This window comes from Clupea harengus, chromosome 23, assembly GCF_900700415.2.
Source record: "Clupea harengus chromosome 23, Ch_v2.0.2, whole genome shotgun sequence".
Taxonomy (NCBI): domain Eukaryota; kingdom Metazoa; phylum Chordata; class Actinopteri; order Clupeiformes; family Clupeidae; genus Clupea; species Clupea harengus.
In genome coordinates, this window is record NC_045174.1 from 6,553,126 (window position 1) to 6,573,834 (window position 20,709).

Here is a 20,709-nt window from a genome sequence, read left to right on the forward strand (position 1 = left end):
AGTGTGGAGCGTCGGGGTTTGTCATTAATATTTAAGGGGTAGTGTATAGTCAGTGTGGAGCGTCGGGGTTTGTCATTACATTAATATTTAAGGGGTAGTGTATAGTCAGTGTGGAGCGTCGGGGTTTGTCATTAATATTTAAGGGTAGTATAGTCAGTGTGGAGCGTCGGGGTTTGTCATTAATATTTAAGGGGTAGTGTATAGTCAGTGTGGAGCGTCGGGGTTTGTCATTAATATTTAAGGGGTAGTGTATAGTCAGTGTGGAGCGTCGGGGTTTGTCATTAATATTTAAGGGGTAGTGTATAGTCAGTGTGGAGCGTCGGGGTTTGTCATTAATATTTAAGGGGTAGTGTATAGTCAGTGTGGAGCGTCGGGGGTTTGTCATTAATATTTAAGGGGTAGTGTATAGTCAGTGTGGAGCGTCGGGGTTTGTCATTAATATTTAAGGGGTAGTGTATAGTCAGTGTGGAGCGTCGGGGTTTGTCATTAATATTTAAGGGGTAGTGTATAGTCAGTGTGGAGCGTCGGGGGTTTGTCATTAATATTTAAGGGGTAGTGTATAGTCAGTGTGGAGCGTCGGGGTTTGTCATTAATATTTAAGGGGTAGTGTATAGTCAGTGTGGAGCGTCGGGGGTTGGATTTATTTTTCAATACTGATTGGTGGTCTATACATTATCCTGCTTATTATACAGTTACTTGCCAAAAACAATATTTTCTTGTATGCAAAGGCTGTTTAAATTATATTAACTAAACTCATTGACCCAAGACTCGTTGTTAATCTTATCTCGTCAGAACACGCTGCTTGCATAACAGGAGCAAAGACAACTTGTGTAACTGTAATGGACAAGTTGTGATGGAAGAAGGTGACAAAAATGGCATTGAAATGACAAAGCAGAGTAAATAGAAACAGTCAACAGTATTGTGTCTTATCCCCAGAAGTTCAAATCAGTCAAAGAAAATCAGTCTGTTGCTTGATGGAACTAGAGATGTCTCTCTCTGAATTTCTAAAATCTATGGTATTGGAGGATGAATCTAAATAGATTGAAATGGACCTCATGACCTTTTAATTTGATTCTCACAGAAGTAATAATTTAGTATTCTCTGTGTGTCAGCTATCTTTCTCTGTCATAATTCTATTGTATTTCTGCAATGAAAGCTGCGTTGCATGTCTTGACCCTGGCCTACACTTTCTTCCTCTTTTTCTTCTCTTCACTGTGCACCACACCATTTTAGATATCAAACTCTTCACTGTGCATCACACCATTTTAGATATCAAACTCTTCACTCTGTACACCACACCATTTTAGATATCAAACTCTTCACTGTGTCACCCCACCATTTTAGATATCGAATTCTGATTTGGGTGGTTGGCAGGTATAGTGTTACCACAAGCCTGAGTTTGTAAAGAGCGATCGTCTGCCTTAAATAAATGCTTTTTGGATTTTAGTTTTCAACCAGGGCTTTTACCAACTACTTTTAGATTTCCAAAGGCACTGCTGGTGACCCAAGGGAAAGAAACTATCCAGTTTATAAATCATGAACTCCTGTGAGGATTGGTTACTGATTTTCTTTTTTTTTTGTACGTGTGTGTGTGTGTAGGAGATGTTGCGTTCTGTGTGGAGGCACCTGGTGGGCATGCTAAAGGGAGAATCACGTACACTTTGCTACACCTCCAGTCTGTTGCACGATCTGGGATCAGTCACAGTGAGTACTTTCCCTGATCTGGGATCAGTCACAGTGGGTACTCTCCCTGCTGGCTATTTCATGTGTTGCAACTGGCCAGAATGGAAAATCTGCCACACAATGTTTAGTTCAATGGTTAAAGTATGAAGGTGATTAAATCTCGAGCACAAAGTGAATAATATTCTGGGAAGCCTAGTAATTGTGTGTGTGTGTGTGTGTGTGTGTTTGTGTGTGTGTGTGTTTGTGTGCGTGTGTCTGTGTGTGTGCGTGTGTCTGTGTGTGTGTGTGTGTGTGTGTGTCTGTGTGTGTGTGTGTGTGTGTTTGTGTGTACGTGTGTGTGTTATACACAGGTGCTGTGCTGTGTGGACAAGCAGGGAATCTTGTCATGGCCCAACCCCAGCCCAGAGACTGTGCTGTTCTTCAGTGGGCGTGTGGAGATGGATCATGACAGTCAGGAGGACCTCAGAGATGACCTCTCAATCGATTCCTACGGCCGAATGGAGGGAGAGGAGGACCGAGATGAGGTAAGGCAGTGCCTTTGTGGTCACATGACTCTGTATCAAAATCTACAATCTAAATCTACAATAAACTGAACTAGATTGGTTTGTTTTCACTTCTTGGATCATCACTGTAGGCAAATGTAGAGTATTGGTAACTCCTAAAGCCAAACATGTGTTCTCCTCCTCCACCTCTTGACTGAAGCAGGTCCAGGAGGTAGAAGCTCTCCTGCGCCTCCCCATGGGCGACTGCTCCGCCCTGATGATGGCAGGAGAACAGGAGCCCAGTGAGACGTCCCATGACACCGCTCGCGCCTCGGACGCACAGAGGCCCCGCCGGGCCCCTCAGACCTCACGCGTCAAACACCCATCTGGCTCCAATGTGAGCTTCAGCCATGACACCGAAGGTGGCGAAGATCAACCATCCCAGGTATATCCCTCTTTCTCACTCTTTCCAACACGCATACACATATGGACACATACACACTCACACACAACACCCCCTTGTTTTTATTATTATTATTGTTTACTGAACAGTAACATAAATCCACACATTAGCGGCATGCCAAACAAAGACATTTGACATAAATAAATACATTTTGCCCCATCCATCCAAGGTTGCTATGATGTCTATTCTGTTGAAATGTGACTGTCTGTGCAGAAAGGCCTTCTGTGTATTTACTCTCTTCCCCATCTACTAACAGCAGCCATGTGTAGAGGATGCGTCTGGGTTCTGTGAAGCAGAAGACTTTGTGTGTGACTACCACCTCGAGATGCTCAGTCTGTCCCAGGACCAGCAGAACCCCGTCAGCATTCAGTTTGATGACTCTGGCTGGCAGGGCCACCTCCCGTCACTCAAGCCTCTGGGCCTGAACATCCTGCTCAACCTGTGCAACGCCAACGTCACCCAGCAGCTGTGCCACTTCTCAGACCACCTGTCCAACCTGGCGCTGCAGGAGAGCCATGGTGCCGTGCTGCCCCTCCACGTGCCCTGGGGCCTGTGTGAGCTCTCACGCCTCATAGGTGAGGACCAATCAGGACACATTCAGATATATCTATCTGTTGCATGTGGCTGTTTGTCTATAGAGAAAAGTCATGTGGTTGTATTGTCTAGATGAGTGGCAGTTGTGCTTAAAGTGTGTAATCTAGAGGAAACAAGTTAGATTATGTCGTAGTGTCATAGTGGCAATGTCCCAGCTTGAGTTACACATTAAGGACTGGTAGATCACTCATTAAACATCATGGGATCATCTATTCCATATGTTTCGTCCTTGTCTGTGTTGGCCTAGAACAGGATTCAAGAAAATAATTGTATTTGAGGATAATGTTATTTCACTGCAAGACTGCCTTGACAAAGATAACATATTTTAATCTTTTGTAGTGTCTGTTTTAGTGTGTAAATTAAGGTAGTAGGCCTAAATGGATTTTGGATCCAGTACTTTTTGATGGTAGCGATATCCACCATTCACAGCTTGTTATGCTATTCAACACCATCCACTAGCTTGGCCCAAGACTGACTGATTCTCTTGATCAGCTTTCACAGTGATTGTAGCTTGGAAACAAGACGGGGTGCAAACAAGTAGTAGAAAAGCGTTCGCCGGTTCAGACGAACAATCAGCCGGCAGAAGGGGATAGCTTAGATGTGGTTACAATAAGGTTACCGTTCATTTCATAGTTGAAATAAGACTCCATTCGCCTTACATTTGTGACAAATAGAGTCACCATACATATTTAGAAACTAACACCACAAATATACAGTACCTAAACAGACTGATCTGCAGACACACGTCTACATCACGTACTGTGCTGTCCCCTCGCAGGCTTCACCCCTGGGGCAAGAGAGCTCTTCAAGCAGGACAATCACCTGGCGTTATATCAGCTGCCATCTGGAGAGAAGAGGCAGGAGTCAGTCCCACGCCGCTCACACCACTTCAACAAGCGCCAGCCTCCCATCAATCACCTCATCAGCCTTCTTGTGCGCGACGGCACCACCAGTAAGCAGCATCTCTCTGTCTTCAACTGTTCTCCTCCATAACTGAATAGACAAATGTATAGTTATGTATAGATTGATTTTTCAAATGTATTCCTCTCTCACTCAGGTAATGTGCAGATGCTCTCTCATGGCTCAGCAGACCTCATACTGGAGTCCTGCACAGACTTCTGGGACGGTTCTGACATCTACCCCCTCTCTGGCTCTGACAGGTCTGAAACCAGTCGACATTATTACAAGTGTGCAAACATCTGGAGAATATCAACATGTAAACCAGTCTACATTATTACAAGTGTGCAAACATCTAGAGAATAGCAACATGTAAACCAGTCTACATTATTACAAGTGTGCAAGCATCTGTAGAATATCAACATGTAAACAAGTCTACATTATTACAAGTGTGCAAGCATCTGTAGAATATCAACATGTAAACCAGTCTACATTATTACAAATGTGCAAACATCTGTAGAATATCAACATGTCGGCCTTGCTCCTTGCTCCTCAGTATATTAATGGCAGGAGAGGCACTGCCAACTCACACTAGCTTGTCCTGAAGGCATTAGTTATGGTCCACAGTATGGAGATATTAGCTACAGTCATTAGTTGTGCATAAAGGCTGTAGGTCTATCTGTAGCCCCCAGCCTCAGGTCATTGAGACATTAACAGTAACATTCAATAACAACCTGCAAATGAAATGGGGTCCACCATTTTCAGTTGCCCTATATAAATCAAGTCGAAATAAAATGCCACCACCTTCGCCCCTGACATTGTTTAGTTAAACAAACTAAAACTGTGTCTGTGTTTTTGCAAATTACTTGGATCAGGAGAGTTTGTGGGGTCACAAGTCAAAAAGGTTTGGGAACCACTGCATTAGCTCATCACTGAGGAACTTTCTATTGCATCTGCCCACTAAGCAGTCAGTCTGAGGGCCTCATTTACTAACATTGCGACCGCAGCTTAATCTGCGCCTTTTCCAAACCGCAAATAACGCACGGTATTTTTCATTCTATTTATCAAACAAGAACCCTCGTCGCGTCATCTGCGCCTAACACCGCCCATTAGTGTTATTTAGCGCTCCGCGAAAATAGGGAAGAAAGAGCCTGTGTGTTCCACCGTGGATGATGAGCTAAAATTAGAATTAGAGCTTTTGGTTCACGAGGTTACAGCAAACTAACCCAGGTAAATATAGAAACTCATAAATATTTCTCCGTTTAGCCCTTCCGTCCACATTAAAAGTTGTGATCACTTTGAATTCAAGACTGTCTTTTATTGGTGAGCTGATTTGGGGAAATTAAACTTTTCAGCGAACATTGAGTGTCTGGGTTGCTATGGTTACCCCTCAGGGTGCCTGTGCAGCTTCATATTAACGAGTTTATGTTCACAAGAAAGTTCATATTCACACATATTAACATGAGTTAATCACACACAGGCAACTACAAACTGTTAAGATGGGTCTCTAAGCTAGAGATAGCTAGGATAGTTAATATCCAGGTTAACTGCTCCATAGCATCCCGTTAAATAGTCTGGTAGGAATACACGACACCCCTTACTTTAAAACGGCGTATTCCAACACTGAAAACCATGCTTTTCAAAAACGCTGCCCTAGGCAGATACATTTGAAAACTGTAGTTGTAGGTTGCCATGGCACTGGGGGTAGCTTGCGCTTGAGAGGCTATAACATCAAAATAAACATGGAAGGTGAAATGAATATGCTGCTCTGTCTCTACAATTTACTTACCGCTAGTTTAGTTAGTGTACTTCGAGTACAGGTACTTTTCCTGAATAGATACGCGTTACTCCTACGCAGAAGGTGTGCACTGTACTCGGTGCCGTTTAAACCATACAATGAACGGCGATTCTGGGTAAGACGTGGCCGAACTTTTCCCGAACAGCTAGCTGGTGGGACAGTTTGTAATTCTATTTGTTTGTATGCCTATATTAAATGATATATCAAATATAAACAAACATTTTTCAAATTTCTCGCAGGCACATAGTTTTAATTTAGCAGCTGATGTCATGCTAATGTCATGCTAAAACACCTCTTGTTTCGTTACTAAAACATAATTAGGCGCACTTTACGCATCTCCTCCCATCTCTTTGCGACGAACACCCACTTTCCCACACCCACTTCCTAGCAGCGGTAATCTGCGCTTTTACTCAGGTGCGCCTCCTTTGGAAATAGGGTTTGATGTCTTTACCCGCTATTTTACGCCTGAAATGGGCGCAATCCTGTTAGTAAATGAGGCCCTGAGTTTTTAATTGCTATCTTTTGTTTTGTTTTGTTTTGTAGAAAGAAGGTTCTGGATTTTTATCAGCGTGCCTGCCTAGCGGGTTACTGCTCAGCATTTGCCTATAAGCCCATGCAGGTGACGCTCTCATCTCAGTTGAATGGGAAGTGTGTGGAACTTGCTCCGGGCCCAGCTCTGTTTTCTGGGCTGGACTTGCCTGGCACCACGCCCATCAAGCATGGAGGCAGCCGTCGGAATAGCTGGAGCTCAGATGGTGAGGCAACAGAGATGGGTGAATTATCATAACATGTGAAATCATGATATTAAAACACATTAACAGGATCCTTTGTCTAACAGCACTTCTTTGAGAAGAATTCTCTTTTGGAAAAGTAGCACTTAAGACCCACTTCTTGACCAGGGAACTCAACACAACGCAATCCTTCAGCAAAACACTAGCACACAAAGAAATGAACATAACTATACTGCCATTCAACCCTTTCAGTGCTGTTATTCTTGTGCTAGTTCCTGTACTCTAAGCTAGTTTGAAGGTATTTTATCTCTGGTCAAACTCCTTGCTCTATTCTCCTCCTTCTCTGACATTCTCTCTCTGTTGGCCCTGTCTCAGAGGGCATCTGTGAAGGCTTAGAGCGGGAGGACTGTGTCCAGGCCTTGAGTGGTCAGATCTTCATGGGCATGGTGTCGTCACAGTTCCAGGCCCGTTTGGACACGGTGCGGCTCATTGACGCACTGGTGACAGCGTGCATCCGCTTTGTCTATTTCTCCATGGAAGATGAACTGCGCAGCAAGGTACAGCTGTAACAAACATCCAAGCATGTATGAGAATGTTTAAAATGGCTTCCCTTAGGGCTACATTTCTGGCCAACAATGACAGGGAGTCATAATATTGCTCATGTAATTCTTCAAAGCAACAACTCTTATTAGCATGGTCTTTTTAGTTTAGAAATGTACAACATTTGTATTTCACACACTGCATGGTTCCAGTGGGTCATTGTTTGGCCACAGTGTCTCAATGTCGACACGATTGTTCTTCTGTGCTGTATGGGTGTGGTTCTCTGATGTATAGGTGTTTGAGTTCTTTCTGTGCTGTATGGGTGTGGTTCTCTGATGTATAGGTGTTTGCTGAGAAGATGGGGCTGGAGACTGGATGGAACTGCCACATTTCTCTGACGCCCAACGGGGAAGGACAGTGTGATGGCGCCCCCTCTAGTCCCGGCTCGCTGCACGATGACCATCTGCAAGGTGAACTACATGACCATCAGCAGCCCACTGGGCAGACAGCCATCTTAGGGTGCTTCCCCATCTAGTATTCCAGTTTCTTAGTGACAATTACGCTGAAATGATACTTTTTCTTTCTATTTTTACCACCGTGGCGTCCGCTGTAAACCCAACATGAACATGTAGAATATATATTTTAATCGCTGAAATGTATCCTATGGATATCATGTGCAATGAATTGGGAATATTTCTTAATTATAATGACTTGAATCTGTGTAGTGTGAATTCAAAGAATAACTATTAGGCTAAATATTAATTTAAGTGTGTTATGGTTTTAGCACAGTGATTTCCTTTGAAATGGAGTTGAAGGGTATAAGGCTCTCTTTCATATAGACTCCCGTGATGAGGCTGAGGGGCCATTACTACCAGAAGATGAGGGCCACTCCGACCTCGCCGGCTTCCAGCCCACTGATAGCGACGTGCCCAGTTTTCTGGAGGATTGCAATCGAGTATGTTGCATATCACCCTGTTTCGCCTGTATTTAGAGGTTTATTCTGCAGATTCATTGTAACCTTTCACTAATGTACAGAGGTAGATAGAAAATGAATCATCCTGTCTGGAATAAGTCGATGATACGATACGCGCATTGTGTTGCCTCTTGGTATGAAATGCGCTGTAAGTTTGATTTGATGATTTGATTTGATACTAGATATAACGTTTATTGTAATTTAATGTATTAGTAGAAACAACAGGAAGAAGTATTGCTTGTTTTATCTTCTGCTTCTGTGCCTGCGTCTTTCTTACTTTTGTATCTGTTGGATCTGTTCTTTCTGAAGGCTAAACTGCCTCGCGGGATTCACCAAGTGCGTCCCCATCTGAAGAACATCGACAATGTACCTCTGCTTGTTCCACTTTTCACAGACTGCACCCCTGAAAGTCAGTTTCTCCTTTGTGTTGCAATACCTGTTTGTTTTCCTTCACTTTAACAGTAGTCATACATCATGTTAAGACTCACTTTAACAGCAGTAATACATTAGGTTAAGACTCACTTAAACAGTAATACATCAGGTTAAGACTCACTTAAACAGTAATACATCAGGTTAAGACTCAATTTAACAGTAATACATCAGGTTAAGACTCACTTTAACAGTAATACATCAGGTTAAGACTCACTTTAACAGTAGTACATCAGGTTAAGACTCACTTTAACAGTAATACATCAGGTTAAGACTCACTTTAACAGTAATACATCAGGTTAAGACTCACTTTAACAGTAATACATCAGGTTAAGACTCACTTTAACAGTAGTACATCAGGTTAAGACTCACTTTTCTTCTTATGTGTTTGTGATGCAGCAATGTGCGAGATGATGAAGATCATGCAGGAGAATAGGGAGGTCACGTGTTGTCTTGGCAGTTCAGCCAATTTCCGCAACAGTTGCTTGTTCCTTCAGAGTGATCTCAGGTAAGAATCAGTCTCTTCTGATGTTTCCCGACGTCAAACAAATCAAGCTATTGGCCCAAACATTAGAACGCTTGCTGTGAATGCCAGAGAGTTTTGTAGTTGAACATTTGAACCAATAATGAGATGCACACCAGTATTGTTTACAGAAACACATTATATAAACCCTAGCCCTTTATGTATAACATGACTTCCATGAGATCATATATGCTGACCTCAGTGGGCCGGTGTGGATGCTGATTGGTCATATATGCTGACTTCACTAGGCCGGTGTGGGTGCTGATTGGTCATATACAGTGCCCTCCACAATTATTGGCACCCCTAGTGAATATGAGCAAAACAGGCTATAAAAAAATATGTCTTTGCTGTTTATCCTCTTGGTTTTTCACTCAAAATATTCACAAAAATCTTACCTTTTCATTGAAGTAAAATTATTGAAAGAAAAAAAAACTGTTGACATTAAATGAATATTTTTCCCCAAAACATGTGTGCTACAATTATTGGCACCCCTAGAAAAATCTTATAATTAAAATCTAACTGAAGTATATTTCCAGTCATGTTTTACATTTTTAAGTTCACCTGTTTGATAAGGAACTCTTAAGAGGTCAACCATGACTTCCTGTTCCACTGGCGTACAAATATGAGGTGACACAGGCCAAATTTCATTAGTCATTCATCACTATGGGAAAGACCCAAGAACACAGTGACGATGTGCGACTGAAAGTTGTGGAGCTGCACAAATCAAGAAATGGACACAAGAAAATCTCTAAAGAGTTGAAAATACCCATTTCCACTATCATGGAAATAATTAAGAAGTTTAAAGCGACAGGAGATGTTAAGAATCAGCCTGGAAGAGGACATGTGTGTACATTGACCCCATGCATCGTGAGGAGGATGGTTCGACTGGAAAAATAATCTCCAAGGATCACAGCTGGAGAATTGTAGAGGTGAGTTGAGTCTTAGGGTCAGAAAGTCTCCAAAACTACCATCAGACGACACCTATATCACCACAAGTTGTTTTGGAGGGTTGCCAGAAAAAAGCCTCTGCTGTCAATCAACTACAAACTAAAGCGCCTACAGTTTGCCAAATGTAAGTCAGACTTTCAATAGGGCCGAGTTATATGGTCAGATGAGACCAAAATAAAGCTTTTTGGCATCAAACATCAAAGCATCAAAACATGGTTTTGGCGTAGACAGAAACATAGCCATACAGAAAAGACCCCCATACCCAATGTGAAGTATGGTGGCGGATCTTTGATGTTGTGGGGCTGTTTTTCTTCCAAAGGCCCTGGACATCTTATTAGGATACATGGTATCATGGACTCCATCAAATACCAGCAGATATTAAATGAAAACCTAACAGCCCCCTCCAGTAAGCTTAAAATGGGCTGTGGTTGGACCTTCCAGCAGGTCAATGATCCAAAGCACACCTCAAAATCAACACAAAAATGGTTCACCGACCGCAGAATAAAGGTTTTTGCCATGGCCATCACAGTCCCCCGACCTAAACCCCATAGAAAATATGTGGGATGAGCTGAAGCCGAGTCTACAAACGTTGACCTCAGAATCTGAAGGATCTGGAGAGATACTGCATGTAGGAATGGTCTCAGATCCTGTGCCATGTGTTCACCAACCTCATCACGCATTATAGGAGAAGACTCAGAGCTGTTATCTTGGCAAAGGGAGGCTGCACAAAACATTAAATTAAGGGGTGCCAATAATTGTGGCACACATGTTTTGGGGAAAAATATTTATTTAATGTCAACAGTTTTTTTTTTCTTTCAATAGTTTTACTTCAATGAAAAGGTAAGATTTTTGTGAATATTTTGAGTGAAAGACCACGAGGATAAACAGCAAAGACATCTTTTTTTATAGTCTGTTTTGCTCATATTCACTAGGGGTGCCAATAATTGCGGAGGGCACTGTATGCTGACTTCACTGGGCCGGTGTGGGTGCTGATTGGTCATATATGCTGACTTCTCTAGGCCGGTGTGGGTGCTGATTGGTCATATATGCTGACTTCACTAGGCCGGTGTGGGTGCTGATTGGTCATATATGCTGACTTCACTAGGCCGGTGTGGGTGCTGATTGGTCATATATGCTGACTTCACTAGGCCAGTGTGGGTGCTGATTGGTCATATATGCTGACTTCAGTGGGCCGGTGTGGGTGCTGATTGGTCATATATGCTGACCTCACTGGGCCGGTGTGGGTGCTGATTGGTCATATATGCTGACCTCACTGGGCCGGTGTGGGTGCTGATTGGACTTTGTGTTTTAGCATTGCTCTGGACCCACTGTATCCATCTCACTGCTCATGGGAGACGTTTGGCTATGCCACTGGCTGCAGTGTGAATGACAGCAGTGATGAGCTCACACCCCTCAGCCTATCAGGACAGCTCAACTCACTGGGCTGCTCTGTCAACTTCCACCAGGGTGAGAGTGTCAGCATGGTGAAGCTCATTGAACAGGTACAGTATACAGCCACACAGAATACATTTCAGTGCATTAGGCAGTGAAGAGGCAGTAGGGGCTAAACCTAGCAAACTAAACAGACTTGCTTTGCAAACACAGACAACACCACAGCTTGCACTGATACAAGTGAGCTAGCAGATGTATTTCAGTGAAGCATTATGCCATAATTATTCTGAATAAAGTGAATCTCATCATAGTTTTGCTAAATTTGCTTTGTTTTTCGTTGAAGGGAAGAATCTGTAGGGTCAGTCTAATTTAGTCTCGTTGAGATTACTGCACATGAGCAACTGAACCAATGAACTTGTAAACAGTTCATGTACCTTACTTACTGCATCATGCGAGAAGAAACCATGTTTTACTGTAAGGAGTGTAAAGGTTATTACAGAGGCTTTGCTTTCCTTCATGGATGGTTCCTGGTGGTTGCGGTTGATAATAGAAAGGGTACAACTGAAAAAATTGAGCGAGTATCTCGCCTTGAGTTGTCTAAACTACTAAAGAATCTAAACTCTATGTCCTTTCTTTGTCTCCAGGCACGGCACACTACATATGGGATCAGGAAGTGTTTCCTGTTCTTGTTGCAGTGCCAGCTGACCCTGGTCATCCTTCAGGTGTGTGGAAACGCTTCAGAATGGAATAAAACCAACAGAAGTATAGTCCTATATTTTTGAAATAAGTAGTAATTTTTCCATTGAACTAAAATTCTAGTGTCGTTTGTTTACCATCAAATGGTTTTACAGTAGATTAAACCAGTTCATTACATTTGATGTTGAATCTGCAATCCCAAAAGTAATACTGTGCAGTCACCTTTGGGTTGATACTGTTGGGTTGGTACCAAGTACTTGCCCAGGTTAGGTTAGTAGTATAGGCACTAACATCTGCCACTTATGGTGGTCATCCTGCTTCAAAGCTCTAAGAAAGCATATAACATAGAAAAAGGTGTTAACCCCTAAAGTAGTGCTGAAACTGTTATAAAATCAGTTCATCATCAATATTGACTACTCCAGTGGTTATTAGCTATTGTGTTTTTATTGTGTGTGGTTAGTGTATTATGTGATTGGCTGTATTCTTTACATTGTAGTTCCTGGCCTGTGTGACTCAGCTGCCTCCTCCTCTGAACATCACTGACATCCTCTGGTTGTCTTGCTTCTGCTATCCACTGCTCAGGTAAGCCCTCATTTCAACAAGCCATGCATGATGCAACAACAAAGTGCTCATTTCATTACTAGACATTTTGGTCATTTCATACCAGGCACAAACTCTTGGTCATTACTAGTCCACCATTCACAATGTATACAATAGCAACTGTCATGCACCAGGGCTCTGGCAATGTGACACAAATAGTGAGACATAAAATGTAGTTTTGTATTATATTGCAACGTACTTACTCAGTTTGGACCATTGACTGCAGAATGCTTCCTTCCCCATTTCCCTGTGTGGAAATAGCCTGTATGGTACTATATGGAGTGGGCATACAAAGGAAGATACTGGAGGTCACAAATACTGATACTGGAGTTCACAAATACTGATACTGGAGTTAATAAATACTGATACTGGAGTTCATAAATGTTCATTTAGTTTTTTACTACTTATTATTGATAATTAATCATTATAATCAAATAATAATTTGAAGATTGTAGTGGACACTGACATAGTGAAGTTTATATAATTCACAACAAGTCTGTCCAGGTTCATAAATGTTTCTTGTATGTTGCCATGGCAATGTTAAGCCAGTGTTTACACTCTATGTGTGATTACTGTGAGCATTTCAAACCAGATTTGGCACTAAGGTGTTCCCATATCAAAAAACAAGGTATGGGGCAGGTGGGTTGTTTTGACCAGATCTATTTGTAGTTTGTAGGACACGACAACCAATCAGAAAATAACAAATTCCATTGTCATGGTCGTCATGTTTTGAATAGTGTCTGTGTACCCCCTGGATAAAGACACTTCGACAATGACACTTTATGCAGTTGCATGAGAAATGCTTGGGTGTCACTACAATCTTTAAACATTGGTTAGAAGAGTATAATCTCTGTGAAGACTTTGACTTCTGTCTGTTATGACATTTTTTGATCTAGATGTTAATTATTTTCAGTTCAATGTCTGGTAGTCTTTTTTCCCCAGTTCTTTCCTCTTCACAGATCATGATGATCATACATTCATAATGCATGGATTATACACACATGCATATGGTGTTAAGTGCATTTAATGTTTGCTTTTACAGTGTGTCCTTCCTTGGTAAACCACCAGACAGCTCAGTGATGACTGTTGCCACTGGTAAGAACTTGGACGCTATTCCAAGAAAGGTATGTCGTTGTTACACTTGGTTGAGCTTCACCTGGCAGTAAAGCTTGTGTTTGAGGAAGTCAATTGTACTGTTTGTTATCTGTAAGTCTTCCCCCTCTCTAAACCTCCTCAGACGCAGCAGTACTTCCTGGGGTGTTTCCTGTTAAAGTTTGGTCTGACCATGGTCACCTACCTCCTGGGGTTTGGCTTCTCCCTGCTGGAGGTGTGCTCCTTAGCTGCTAACTTCACCCGCGCCGATGGCAACGTCAGCTGCTTGCACATATTCACTGCCAGGTACCCACTTTTACTCCCCCAAAACTGCCAAACAGATCAGTAATGACTTACAGGTGTGCTGAATAGCTCGTCTTTTATTGTTGTGACTTCCATTTGGTAACATGACTTAAATGACATTGTTGCTAATTATTTACCTTGTATCAGATGTCTATAATGTGTATAGTTAGTGTATAGATAACATGCACTTGCCTGCATCTGATCAGATTTATTGATTACAAATGAGCCAAAACTGGGTTCCAGTAATTTAATGTATGATCATTTTTCTGAGTTTTCTTTCTGGTTTTATTTATTTGTATAACTGTTTGCTGTAGCTCATCTACTGATGCTCCGGGGTGGTTCTATGAGTTCTCCAATGGTCTACTGCTGGTCCAAAAGATCATGGCTTGCTTCATGGCCTTGCACATAGGTAACGCTGAGGCCTAATACTCCACTGTGGCGTTAGAACTGTGTTATTTCATTCAATCATTTTTATATGCAGAAAAAGCTGAGTATTGCAATGTCATTTTTGCTTTCCTGTAGTGGTCATCTCTATGAGCTATGTGCACCGCTCCCAGCCTCTGTGGAAGAAGAACCCCTTCAGTAACACATGGTGGTGCCTCACTGTCCCTGTAGTGTAAGTGTTTGTCTCTCTGTTGGAGACCATGGCAGATTTGATTTTCAGTTTTGTCCTCTGCCCTTCCTTTCCTGTGTTGTCCTGTAACTCAAGCAATCAGAGTGAGAAGCAATTGCCGATTCCATTTGAAATCTAGAATAAAATACAACAAATAAAAGCACTTAAAAAAATAAGTTCCTGCCTGGTTTTAGCCTGTTGCATCAGCTTATCTGGCCTGTTAGCACCGCACATCATATAACTGTAGGGGTCGTTCCCTGTATCGCTTGCAAAAAAGGACTGCAAAAATCAGGACTTTATAAACAAACATCATGGTGTAGGATTGAAAGGCTGATCATCATTTATAGTTTTTTGGTGGTGGTAGGTAATTGATTGAAAAATGTGAGAAATTAGGTTTTCTAATGTTATTCCAAGATGATAAAATCATACAGCTTTCCAATGTGTACAGATTGTATTATTCACGTAAAATTACATTTATTGGATAATCCCTAATACACAACTATCTTATACTGAAGCTCAAAACTAAACATCTTGGTTGAGGCTCAGAGGAACAAGTGGAGCTCAGGACCTGCAGAGGGAATTCAAAGCACATAATCTTCTGCTGTTCTGATTGGCTGACTGAATTCAAAGCACATAATCTTCTGCTGTTCTGATTGGCTGACTGAATTCACATACTGCACATGCACATAGTCTTCTGCTGTTCTGACTGAATTCAAAGCACATAATCTTCTGCTGTTCTGGTGTGCTCACTGAATTCAAAGCACATAATCTTCTGCTGTTCTGATTTAATTGAAAGCACATAATCTTCTGCTGTTCTGATGGGCTGATTTAAATTCTTTTCATTAAAGGTTGTTGGGCCAGGGGCTACAGGCCACAGTGGACTTCCAGCTGTGGCAGGACCGGAACGCCACCCTGACCTTGTCACTTAGTGACATCCCCTTTATGGTCTGGCTAGTGGGCTTCCTTTCCACCATAGTGGTGGTCCTGGTGAATGAAGTTGTCAAACTACATGAAATCAGGTAAAGAATCTTAACCTGAGAATAATAGAAAAACATTTGATTGAGGTCACTAGAGTACAGTGAGTGCACTGTCCATTGAGAGTACATTGTCAGACAGGGACAATACTGTGTTACTAATGAAGACTGTGCTGTGTTTCAGGGTTCGAGTACGTTATCAGAAGAGGCAGAAGCTACAGTTTGAGACTAAACTGGGCATGAATTCCCCTTTTTGAGGTCCTGATAATGACCAAGATTGGGAACTGGACCCTGAAGCAATCTCTGAAAAGGCACATATACTCTTGACCATCAAGTTAAGAAATCTGCATTTCTCACCATTTAAGAGTACCGCTGTCTGAACCTAGATCCAGCCTGGTCAAATCCACTTTGATGCACCATATCTCCTTACAAGAACACCATAACTTACTCCTAATTTTGTTTGCTTGCATTCCTTTCTGAAATACAAAGGTAATATTTATTCTCCTCAGTTTAGAAAATTGGGAGAGGTCTGTAAGTTCAATTTGTCTTAACTAGAGGCGCACAAACAGTGATGAGAAGCTGTGTTTTGTATGTTTTCTGACTGATTGCTGTTCTTGGCCAGGGATCTTGCACTTCATCTGGTCCCCCTTCACACCTAGTTGATTTGTGGCAGTTCCCCTCCAGGTGCATGATTAGAAATATAAGAACAAGAAATGACCCTTTTGGTTCTCAGTGGTGAGGATACAGCAGAGGTGAATGTCAAACATCCACCTCAGAACTATCAAATGCCTCACTTTCAAGAGGACAGACTAGTGGGATTGTTCTGTCAAGCTCTATCCGTGGTGAAAAATAACATATCAGTTCATTATTGACGGAAAGGCACTTTGTATTGTACTGTTATTTACTTTTAGATCTGGCAGTCACTGTTATCCAGTCCTTTGCAGCTGGATGACTGCACACATTACATATGTCTGTACACAAGCTACCTGGGACTCATGACCTTGTGTTGACTGCTGGTGTGCTGTTCATGCCTGGCTTCAGCAATAGGGGCTATTGAGTGGATGTGCAGAAAGCCTCATGCATCAGCATACATTCCTCATGGTCATGTACTCCAATACTTTAGTTGTCTCTTTGTTGAAGAAGGCTTAACTAATTCTAACTTAACTCAAATTGTAAATTCAAAGTTTATGTTGCCAGTCTACCTCTAGTTCTTTACAGTGGTCATGATTTGAACATGGAATCTGACAGCATTTAGGGTTGTGGTTATTAACTGGTGCAGCTCTGCAGCAAGATCTTCTTTTTTTCATCGTCCTCCTTAGTTGTCCACTCGTCTAACCAGGAGCCTTCCATGTAGCCAATAAAGCACAGGTACTACGTCTGGGCCACAGGGGGTCAGATGAGATGAACGTGGAGGGAGAGTGGCGTGTGTTTATCTGATGGTGATGGAGTGCAGATGCACTAGTCTGCCCGTATAAAGATAAGGTGCTGGGTCCCTGCCTTTCCAGTCTGGCCCGTGAAAATAAATGGCCAAACCAAAAAATATGTTTTGCCTTCTCCCTTTAACACACCCTAGCACCCCCACCACCCCCCTTTTCTTTTAGTGCCATCATCAGTCAATTACTTTTGAATGATTTAGACATCTCTATACTAATCACCTGACCACCATCCCCCTCTCACACAGTTGCAGACACGTATACAGAAGCCTTGGTCATTTGATTATACCCCAACATGCCTTTTACATGTTCATAATGCTGTCTAGCATCTCTGGTGGCGGATTTAGGTGTGTAAACATGTTTGAGCTTTAAGTGGTTGTACAAACTCCAGCCACTTAAACTCATATTCCGATGAGATTTCCTCTTATAAAATCAGTCTTTGCAAGTCAGTCTTCTTGGAATGAAGAACTCAGGGCTGTCTAATAACTCTAAGGCTTCACCAGCAGCCTTAGTTGGCCAAGCCCTACTTTACTAAATGGCTTTAGCAGAGCTTATTGGTGCTGCAGTCTCAATAGGGGACTTTGAAATATCACAAATGACTGTCTAGCAATCAAAGTCAAAAGGAATGTTTTTTTTTTTTTTTTAATATAGTAGATCCATTTTAAACAATAGTGAAATTAGGATCTCTATTTTTATGTCAGGTATATTTTCTATCATTGCTTCAAATGTTATGCATGAAGACTTAAGGGATGCTGTCTTTGTGAGGACATTTCATTCACTTTAGTTGGTTTTGTGTAGACACAACTATGGAGGCTCAATCAAGCATGTGTTGTGGGTGTCCCTCTCCCCATCACTGACAATCTCATTGATCTGCTCCCACATAGGACTGGGATAAGGGTGAACATGTGCACTGGCCAATCTCATTGAACTGCTCCCACATCTGACTGGGAGAAGGGCGAACATGTGCACTGGCCAATCTCATTGATCTGCTCCCACATAGGACTGGGATAAGGGCCAACATGAGCACTGGCCACTGAAATGCATTGATTGACATGACATACTGTACAGTAGTACTTGACTACTTCACGAATGTTCACAGGTTTTATGAATGTTAATGATTGGTGTACATTTTGTATATTTTTTACCTCTGTAATATTATTTTACCCAAATAATTTGTGTATCAATTATCGTATGTCATGATAATAAATGTTTTTTATGTTAGTGTGCTGGTCTCATTCAATGAATTGAAGAACAATTTTTACATTGGTGACATTTGCTGTGGTCATTACACATTTGTATTGACTTCTTTTTTTTAAAGCATGAAATGACCTCCTCTAACTCATGAAAAGGTTTATCTTTAGTGTAACTGGACCTAATGAAGCTACTGGAAGGATCTCATATCTTGCAAGCCTTGAAATCAGTACTGAGTTAGAACATTTTATTATACGACTCCTCAAAATGTTGAAAATGAATCCATATAATTGAATGGGCCATCCCAATGTTTGGAAATCAGGTATGTAAGGCACAGGCACCCAGAGGGTTTCTACCTATTGGAGCTTTTGGACTGTCTTCTCTATCTCTAGCTTAGGGAAACATCTTATCAGTTGGCAGCTGCTAGCATGTGATGAACTCATGTTAATATATTTGAAAATGATTTCCTTAATATTAAGCTGCATAGGTGCCCTGAGTTCAATCATGGACACTATAACATCAGCTAGATAACTAGCTACGTATTATTTAATGCAAATGTGACTCTTCCAGTTGAACAATTTAAGGATATTTAAAACGGTTTACTAAGGATAGGGTAGTATTTTTGCCTGAAGCGCTCAATCATGGCTAGTAGCCTTGAATAAAGTGTAATACACGGGTGCGGTCAATACATTGGTTTGTTTTATAAAATTAAATAAAACCGTAATTTTGTTTATATATGGTGCGGTTAATATTGGGTAAAATTCGGTGGTTGAATAGCAGTAAAAATGTATCTCATAAACTTTATATGATGGTATTTTTTACACCTATTGGGCATATGTACAGTGCCCTCCAGAATGACTGGCACCCTTAGTGAATATGAGCTAAACAGGCTATAAAAAAAATTTCTTTGCTGTTTATCCTCTTGTTCTTTTACTCAAAATATTCACAAAAATCTTACCTTTTCATTGAAGAAAAAATATTTTACATTAAATAAATATTTTTCTCCAAAACATGTGTGCCACAATTATTGGCACCCTTACAAAATCTTCTAATTAATATCTAACTGAAATATATTTCCAATCATGTTTTAGATTTTTAAGTTCACCTGTTTGATTAGGAACTCTTAAGTGGTCCACCATGACTTCCTGTTTCACTGGGGTATAAATATGAGTGTCACACAGGCCAAATTCCCTTAGTCACTCATCACTATGGGAAAGACCCAAGAACACAGAGCAGCTGCCAACACAATTTCCTGTTACCTTAGCTGCAAAGGTGAAGTTCTCCATAGTCTATCGTAACCAACATGGGTGGCCATTGTGTGCTAACCTCTGTACACATGGTTACTAATCCATCTGGTACTAATGGAACAGATGCACAATGCATTGGAAGTTGCCAAGACACATTACGAGACTCAGACAGTCTGGCAGGGCCAGGATTCAACTGGCTGTAAGTCAAACTTGAAGGGAATTTTTATTTAACTTTTTCGTGTTGTCATTGCATTTCTTTTCGTTCTTGCAGTTAATAGGACAACAGAATTAAGTCTTTAGAAATGTAATAATGTATAACAGTATTTCATCATGGTTGTTGGATGTCTGTATTCTTATGAAAATGCATTTGGCAACTGGCAATTCAATTTGCATTATTTTGATTCAAACGTAGAGGTCAACTTTTTTTACAGTGTTTCTTAGTCGCTTTGGTCCATTTCTCAGATCAAAAGTAAAATTCTCAAAACGGTTTGTTCAACCTCCACATCATCTGGTCACTTGTGCACATCAATTTATCATTGTTTTGCACATTTTGAAAATGCTTTTGCTCTACAAAACATCCAGGCATCTATTCAGTGTGTAAGTCATTCCATGTAAATGGTTTAACCCTTCTATCATTATGTGTCAACCATATGCTTCATCAGTTTCAGTGACATTGTTTTTTTGCTATGGTACAGATTGGTATTTTTTAAGTGTTATTATCGTGTGTCTCTTTTCTTCCTCAGGTTTCCCTAGACAGAGGCACACACACACACACACACACACACACACACACACACACACACACACACACACACACACACACACACACACACACACACACACACACACACACACACACACACACACACACACACACACACACAGATCAGGACATGTCCCCCACTTCACTCCACTCTTCCCCCTCACACACACACACACACACACACACACACACACACACACACACACACACACACACACACACAGATCAGGACATGTCCCCCACTTCACTCCATTCTTCCCCCCCTCTCTCACACACACACACACACACACACACACACACACACACACACAGAGAGATCAGGACATGTCTCCCACTTCACTCCA

At 41.5% G+C, this 20,709-nt stretch overlaps 1 protein-coding gene across 3 annotated transcripts in view; it reads left to right on the forward strand.

Moving 5' to 3' along the window:
• tmem94 (transmembrane protein 94) overlaps nt 1-18,385 on the forward strand; it is a 34,652-nt gene extending 16,267 nt beyond the window's left edge. For 2 of the 3 annotated variants that reach the window (XM_012814675.3, XM_031560624.2), the window contains 21 exons: nt 1,600-1,704; nt 2,034-2,207; nt 2,386-2,610; nt 2,885-3,203; nt 4,001-4,174; nt 4,280-4,382; nt 6,461-6,672; nt 7,024-7,205; nt 7,532-7,658; nt 8,028-8,143; nt 8,471-8,570; nt 8,990-9,098; nt 11,374-11,563; nt 12,098-12,175; nt 12,646-12,731; nt 13,792-13,873; nt 13,987-14,147; nt 14,459-14,553; nt 14,667-14,760; nt 15,606-15,776; nt 15,916-18,385. In XM_012814675.3, the coding sequence (XP_012670129.1) occupies nt 1,600-1,704; nt 2,034-2,207; nt 2,386-2,610; nt 2,885-3,203; nt 4,001-4,174; nt 4,280-4,382; nt 6,461-6,672; nt 7,024-7,205; nt 7,532-7,658; nt 8,028-8,143; nt 8,471-8,570; nt 8,990-9,098; nt 11,374-11,563; nt 12,098-12,175; nt 12,646-12,731; nt 13,792-13,873; nt 13,987-14,147; nt 14,459-14,553; nt 14,667-14,760; nt 15,606-15,776; nt 15,916-15,988 (2,976 nt within the window). In that variant the 3' untranslated portion in view covers nt 15,989-18,385. The remainder of the gene's footprint in view (nt 1-1,599; nt 1,705-2,033; nt 2,208-2,385; nt 2,611-2,884; nt 3,204-4,000; nt 4,175-4,279; nt 4,383-6,460; nt 6,673-7,023; nt 7,206-7,531; nt 7,659-8,027; nt 8,144-8,470; nt 8,571-8,989; nt 9,099-11,373; nt 11,564-12,097; nt 12,176-12,645; nt 12,732-13,791; nt 13,874-13,986; nt 14,148-14,458; nt 14,554-14,666; nt 14,761-15,605; nt 15,777-15,915) is intronic. The other variant, XM_012814674.3, reaches the window with a different exon arrangement.
• The last annotated feature ends 2,324 nt before the right edge of the window (nt 18,386-20,709 follow it).